Genomic DNA, 6,987 nt, shown 5'->3' with positions numbered 1-6,987 from the left:
GATAATAGAAAGTTAATATGAAAAGAATATGAAGACTAAATGTGGCTGTGATAATAGAAAGTTAATATGAAAAGAATAGGAAGACTAAATGTGGCCTATTGGATAATTTCTGAGTTGCTCTGCTTTTCTTGTATTTCTTCTGCAAGATGTGTAAAACGAAGTGATAAGGCCTTTTTTGCTTTTGTCATTGGGATAAATACTACATTCAGCAGTTAAACCTAATGGGAGGAGGAAATAAGGTGGACAAAGCACAGTGTGCTTGTTTTTTCTGCCATCTGTTTTTCTATGGTGTGGGGGATGGAATTGATGACAGTTTGAAGAATTCCAGTCTAATCTGCTTTTATCCTTCCTTAGCATTTGGCATCATTGCTGCTGCACAACAAGTTTGCAACGGAGTTTGTTGCTCATGGAGGAGTGCAAAAGTTGCTGGAGATTCCTCGTCCTTCCATGGCAGCAACAGGGGTCTCCATGTGCTTATATTACTTGTCTTACAATCAAGATGCCATGGAGAGGGTAAGAGGCATTCTTTTAATACAACTGCAGTGATTCCTGTTGTTTCTTAGCGTTTCTACCTGTGTTCAAACAGTGAATAAACATCTCCTAAGCTAAAAAGCAAATTTATATAGAAGACTTTGGTATGTGCAGAGGCAATAGGAAGTATATAAATAACGGTGTATTTGAGTGTTTTATTTCAAGGGTGTGGATTTCAGTTCCTAGGGAATTAACTGAAGACCTCTGTCTTGTCAGCGTTGTCTCAATACTTTCATCACCCTTTTTGTCCTATTATTCCCTCTCTCCCTCAAAAAAAAGGAAAAACTTCTGTATTCTCATTTGTCTTTCCTTTCCCGGCTGTTCCAATGGAATCCTATACTTGAGATTGGGACTGTGCATGGAAAAAACAGTGTGGATAGCTTCAGTGTTACACAATGCCTCAGTCAGATTCCAGACAGCAGCGCAACTTCTGTGGTGGTGGTAGAGTGCAGCAGAAGACTAATGCAGGTCTGGTCTGTGTTGTGCAGAAAATCAAATTAAATGACTCTAAGGGTTCTCTGTGGCCTGAGCTTATAAATATTAAAACAGCTGATAATGAAGTTCCTCACCTCATATTTTAACATAGAAAAAAAATTCTTAAAAGAAATCCTCCTCTCAGTTCGGTAGCATTCCTCCAGCAAGCATCCCTTCAGACAAGTTGATATGGCAGTCCACCCGTAAGCTTCAGTTTCCCAGGTACTTTAAACAGCGATCCTATTTTCTTTTTTGTGCTGGCAGCAGCACATGTGTGCTGAGCCAGATCTAGGAACTGATCCAGTTTGTTCTAAAGTTGCTACCATTCAAAAAAAAAAAGATGAACTTTCAGGTTGTGAGCATTAGTACTGGCATATGGGAGCATCCTGCTCTAAAATTCATTCAAAGCAGCTGCAAAGTTGTAGCCTTAAGCCTTCCAACTCTGCTCTGCTTTGAGTGATGGCTTTTGATTCCTGGCCTATCCCTGGCATTGTCCAGTTTGGTTTTTTTTTTTTTTCCAGCTGAAAATGGAAGCAGTTAAACTAGTAACTGTACATTTCTGCTTATTCTTTCCTACTTTTTGATGCTGTCTGAATGTGTGTTGTGATTTAACATGCTTAACACTCCTGAGCACGTAGAGGCTGGACTGGTAGTGGTTGTCTAAGGCCGTATCTGTAGGGATTCTGCTGGCATTTGTGTTCTGCAGGCATTTGTATAAGCGAGTTCAAAAACCTTGTGGTAATCACGGTTGATCAGGGCTGTCTGTGCCCTGTACTGCATCTCCCTTATGAAGGCAAGAAAGGTGAAATGGGCATAATGTTCTCTCCACTTATTTTTGCCCATTATGTCAGAAAGATGGATGCTGGCTACATATGACCTGCTTTGGTGTTTCTCTGAACTTTGTCATGAGAAAACTCTCTATGCTCCCTTTTTTTCCGTCCTTTTTTTTTTTTTTTTTTTCCCCTGATTCTACTGGCTGCTTGCATGGTTGTTCAAAAGAAAAACCAAAAGCTGTGACAGGGTGCTGCATAAGGATGCCTTCTGCTTGACATCCTCAGGCCATGTCATAAAACTATGCAGCTGTTTTGTAGTGACATTGTCTCATCTGCCAGATGTTATCCCCAATATCTACAGATACCAGGTAGAGCAGGTTTCTGTGGTACATTCCTCTCTTGTCTTTGGATTTCAGAGGAAGTTTCAAGGGGCAGTCCCTTGTCACTTAGTCCATGCCAAGCTTCAGGTCTTGGGGTGGAAGCAAGGCTGGAGCTGGTAGCGCTGTATTCTCTGAGTATGTCCAACACCAGCAGAGAAGAGACAAAAAAATCTGCTAACTTGGCATATAGCAGCTGGTGCCAGTGCTTTAGCTCCCTGCGCTGTTCCTCTTGGCGCTGACCTTGGCAGAGGGTTCTGAGTTCCTCATCGTTAGAAACTAACAAATGTATGCAAAAGTGCAGCTCTGAGCCCATGGTCTGCACACCTCAGAGGCCGGGTCTGAGAAAAGAAAAAGACCGGCTCAGTTGTCTATTTCCAGAGAAAGTCAAGCTTTAGATTTGCATTTGATGATCCTTGCAGTTCCCCTAGGCTGCAGAGCTACCAGAGTTTGCTAGAACTTCAACCTAGCATATGATACTGTTACACTGAGAAGAATTTTTGTTTCTTCAGTGGAAACTTTTCCTTCTCTGCCTCTAGCGAAGCATTCTTTGGATAGCTTGAAGTGGTATGGAGATCTCCTCTCTGGAATTATACTACATTAAGACTGCTGTATTTATTATGTTTAGGTCTGGGAATGGATCAGTTGCTAACCCTGCATTGCTACATCATGGCCTTTATTGTCTCACTGCGGCTTTCTTTTACTGGTCTGGAAATGGGACTTTTTATTTCACGTCTCAGATGTCCCAAGTCAAGCTGGGAGTAACCGATATTTGTCCCCTGGCTGTTTGCCCCTCAAAGAACCCTCATTCTCCTTGGACGAATTCTCTTCAGCAATCTCTTTGAAGTCCTTCCTAAGAATGTTCTTTTGCTTTCTAGGTGTGCATGCACCCCCATAATGTGCTTTCAGATGTAGTAAACTACACCTTATGGCTAATGGAGTGCTCCCATGCCTCAGGCTGCTGCCATGCTACCATGTTCTTCTCCATTTGCTTCTCCTTCCGTGCTGTCCTGGAGCTCTTTGACAGGCATGATGGCCTTCGACGTCTGGTTAACCTGGTAAGGCTTGTAGTTTTATGTGGTGAACAGGGTTCTAGTGTGAGGTTTTGCACCCTTTACAGTGCCACTGTGGAGAATTCTGTTCATTTTGTTTTGTTTTGTTTGTTGGGTTTTTTCCCTCCTAAATTCCCAAGAGATGGAGAGGTGGGGTGAGTTTTCTAAGCAACAGATGTGTGGATCCCTTCATCTTTATTCTTTTTCTTATTATTATGATCATTGTCCAGAGACTTGCTACCCTTTGAGAGCTTTTTGGTGCAACTCTTGGGTTAAGCGTCACTTACTCACACACTGGTGCCTTATCAGCAGTTAAAATGTTTCTCTCCATTCCACACACGTGTGGTATTGCCATGCACCCTTTTGGATGCGGATACATCCAGCCTTGTTCCAGGAGAAGTACAGCTGTGTTTGTGCTGTGGTAATCGCAGTACCTTATCAGCACAAATTACACTGTTCATGTACAAAAGCTGGTACGTCTGCATGGTATTGCTGTGCAGTCCTAACAGTTTGGGTTGGTACTAACTCAGGGACATCAGCACTGCAGGGTGTAAGCACACTTTATGTTGCGTAATATAATGCCTAACAGTATTAGGCACAACGTTGCCTCCAGATCTACATTGATGTAACTTCTGGATTTCTTTCTTCATAGATAGTGAAGGAAGGGGAATGGTTCTTTTTAGACTTAACTATTTATCCAGCGCAGATAGCCTTTGCTGTTCAGACAACTTTCGTTGGCTCTCAGAGAGTATGCTTGTATGTCTTGTATAGCAAAGTAAGTTTGTTTGAGATTAGTACAAGTGCAGCTGAGAATTGTAGGTGCTTTTTTTTCTGAAGAGCGAGCTGATGAAACTTTTTTTTTCCTACCCCACCTCTTTCTGAAGATAAGCACGCTTGAGATCTTAAACCTGGAAGACCAAGGAGCCCTCTTGAGTGATGATGAGATCTTTGCCAGTCGCCAGACTGGGAAACACACCTGCATGGCCTTGCGTAGATACTTTGAGGCTCATCTTGCTATTAAACTTGAACAGGTGAAGCAGTCACTCCAGCGCACTGAAGGTGGGATTCTGGTCCATCCACAGCCTCCCTACAAGGTGAGCAGCATGTTGCAAGGTTTTAACATGATCGTTGCATTTTTCAAGCAAATCCAAGCTGCAGGACTATGTGGATGTCCTTTGAAGCCAGTGGAATAACTAGGCAGTGTGCAATTTATAGGGATAGGGATTTTTTTATTTGTACTTTTTTCCTGCCTTGTGGAATGACACTGCAATAGAAAAGTACATAAGAGCCTTTGAGGTTCATCTGAACTACATTTGATTAAGGTTCCTGTTCATCTGCTGTGGTTCCCCTTCCATCTCTCAAAAACTTAAGTTAAAGGCAGGTTATTTTTGATACTCGTGGGTTTTTCTATGCTTTTAATCTCTGAAAGGACAAAATCTGTATGTATAGAAAAGTGCATAATGTTGAAAAACTTGGGAATAAGTTTGATTCGATAATGACAACTGAAATGTGTCTTTTGGAAACCATAGTTTTTAGGAATGACCTGGGAGATTCTTGTGTTGGTCATTTTTCTTTTCCTACTTTTTGCAAAGTGATTTTTTTTTTTTTTTTTTAACTGAATCTTATGCTTGCTTGTTTTGAGGAAGCACATTCACCTGTCGTTTCTGGTTTAATTTATGATGGTTTTCTAGGAGAGATGAAATAAGATAAGGCTTTTTTTGCTTCTGCAAAAATCACTTATTTTCAGTAACTAAAGAAAGCTGTTGCTGCCGTGTGTAATTTAAAAAAAAAATTATTGAAAGGCAAGCTTGTTAGGAATTTCCTTTTTTCTTTAGTATGTTTTTCAGTCAGAACTTAGAAACTGAAATTGAATATTTTTTTGCAGCCTTTTTTAATACTTTAGCATAAATTTATTTTGAATGATGGTCTAGTAACTACTAGATTAGTAGCTTAAAAGCAGAATAGAATTTTAATGTAATATAACTTTTTTCTTCTTGAATTGGCCTAAGCCTTCTAGGACTGCAAAGAAACTTAAAGGATATTATTTTATGCTTATTATTGTATATTATAGTGACAATTGCTGTATTCTTTTATAGTTGGGGAATAAAACAGAAAGCAAATACTTAATCTGCAAGGAACAGTGGTAGTCTAATCTTTGCGGATGCAGTTTTCGGTTAAATCCCAGCAGTGGGGGACTTGATGTGCAGGTTTATAACTCTTGTGATTTCTTTTTAATGCTTCCAACTCACTTCCCTGCAGGCCTGTTCCTATACTCATGAGCAGATTGTAGAGATGATGGAGTTCCTGATTGAGTATGGTCCAGCACAGCTCTACTGGGAGCCAGCAGAGGTTTTTCTCAAGTTGTCTTGTGTCCAACTCATGCTTCAGCTCATTTCAATAGCATGCAACTGGAAGACATACTATGCAAGGTGAGCTGTTTGCTATAGTACTGTATTTGAGTGCAGTAAGTTGTGACTCTTGGGCAGAACGTTACATTTCTAGATTTTCTACCTCTCTGAGAGCATTTAAAACAGGCACATACTGGTTGGTTAGTGCTGTTAGGGCCTGTGCTGTGGCTAGGCGGTGTTTATGAAAGTTAATACCATGGAAAGCAAGACTAAAATCTTGAGGTAGAGAGAGGGATGTCATGAGATTTCTGAAGAGCCAAAATGCCTCAGGCTTTTGATTTCAGAGAAATCAGCATCATAGTAGAGCTTAATCACTATTCTTTCTGTCTGTCTCAAAATGTGTTTACCTTTTTGTTAGAGAAAGGCTAGAAAACCTTCAAAGTAGAGGGTGAAATCAAGACATATCTTAATTCTGGGAAGAGGTGGAATATATCTTTGGATGTAGTAAGTTTAGCTGACTCAGGAGAGGACATTGTGTATCACTTTCTTCATTTGCTGGTATTTGAAGTTTACTGAGCAGATATAAATGTGCAAAGGAGTTGTGTGAATATGCAACAAGCCAGCATTTGAGAGAGGAAAAAGACTGAAGATTGTTACTGTGCATTGCTCAGGCTTTTGTCCCTAGATGATACACCACCAGCTGTTAAACTCAATATTTTGGTACAGGGGCTCACCTTGTGATGCCACTTTTAAGTTTCTCCCTTGTCTTGGCCACAGACAAGCTGTGAGGGCACCAGGATACTCTGTTATCTTTCTGTGGCACCTCTTCCCTCCACCTCCCCACCCAAAAAAAATCTGCAGCATCCTTACTGTTACAAAAGAAAGGGAACTGCCACCAGGCTCTGATAGGATACCATTACGATCCTGTCCCCAGTTCAAAAGGAGGATGGGTGCAAAGTTCCAGCCTCTGTTTATCCTAATGACCATCTGCTCCCCAGAGTGAATCTGTAGTCATCTCTAGAGATATATTCACTGGTGAGTCACTCTCTGCTATAACTAGTTGTCATCAGCTGTATTCTTGTCACAAGGACTCCCTCCTTATTTCTGCTGCCTGCAGGAGCTCCTTGCCTAACTTAACTGGAAAGAACTTTGAAATCTGTTTTGCTTCTGCAATCCCCTGCCTCCCTCTGTCTCTCTCAGGTTGCACTCTCCTGGGTAGTTTCTGTTCTCCTGTTTCTTACTCTCTGCAGCTGTTTCCTAATTGCTAGCTGGGTTAACTCCTGCCTTTCCATACAGGCTTACAGACCTTCCCCCCTTTCCTTGCATTGTTCTGCTCTTCCACCTTTTGCTTAACAGCACTTTTCATCTTCCACACACCTGTGTCTCTCTTAAACTGGTGCCTGAGTTGATGCCTTTTTCTCTATCACAATTA

The 6,987-nt window shown here is 41.2% G+C and overlaps 1 protein-coding gene across 1 annotated transcript in view; it reads left to right on the top strand.

Moving 5' to 3' along the window:
- Window positions 1–354: 354 nt before the first annotated feature.
- Window positions 355–6,987, top strand: part of VPRBP (Vpr (HIV-1) binding protein) — a gene marked incomplete at both ends in the record, with an annotated part of 30,738 nt that continues 24,105 nt past the window's right edge. The window contains 4 exons of the mRNA XM_009575938.1: window positions 355–513; window positions 3,034–3,213; window positions 4,092–4,301; window positions 5,467–5,636. Of these exons, the coding sequence (XP_009574233.1) occupies window positions 355–513; window positions 3,034–3,213; window positions 4,092–4,301; window positions 5,467–5,636 (719 nt within the window). The remainder of the gene's footprint in view (window positions 514–3,033; window positions 3,214–4,091; window positions 4,302–5,466; window positions 5,637–6,987) is intronic.

Source organism: Fulmarus glacialis, unplaced genomic scaffold, assembly GCF_000690835.1.
Source record: "Fulmarus glacialis isolate BGI_N327 unplaced genomic scaffold, ASM69083v1 scaffold45344, whole genome shotgun sequence".
In the NCBI taxonomy this organism is placed as follows: domain Eukaryota; kingdom Metazoa; phylum Chordata; class Aves; order Procellariiformes; family Procellariidae; genus Fulmarus; species Fulmarus glacialis.
Note: the sequence above shows the minus strand (reverse complement) of the source record. Positions and strands in the feature narration are given on the sequence as shown.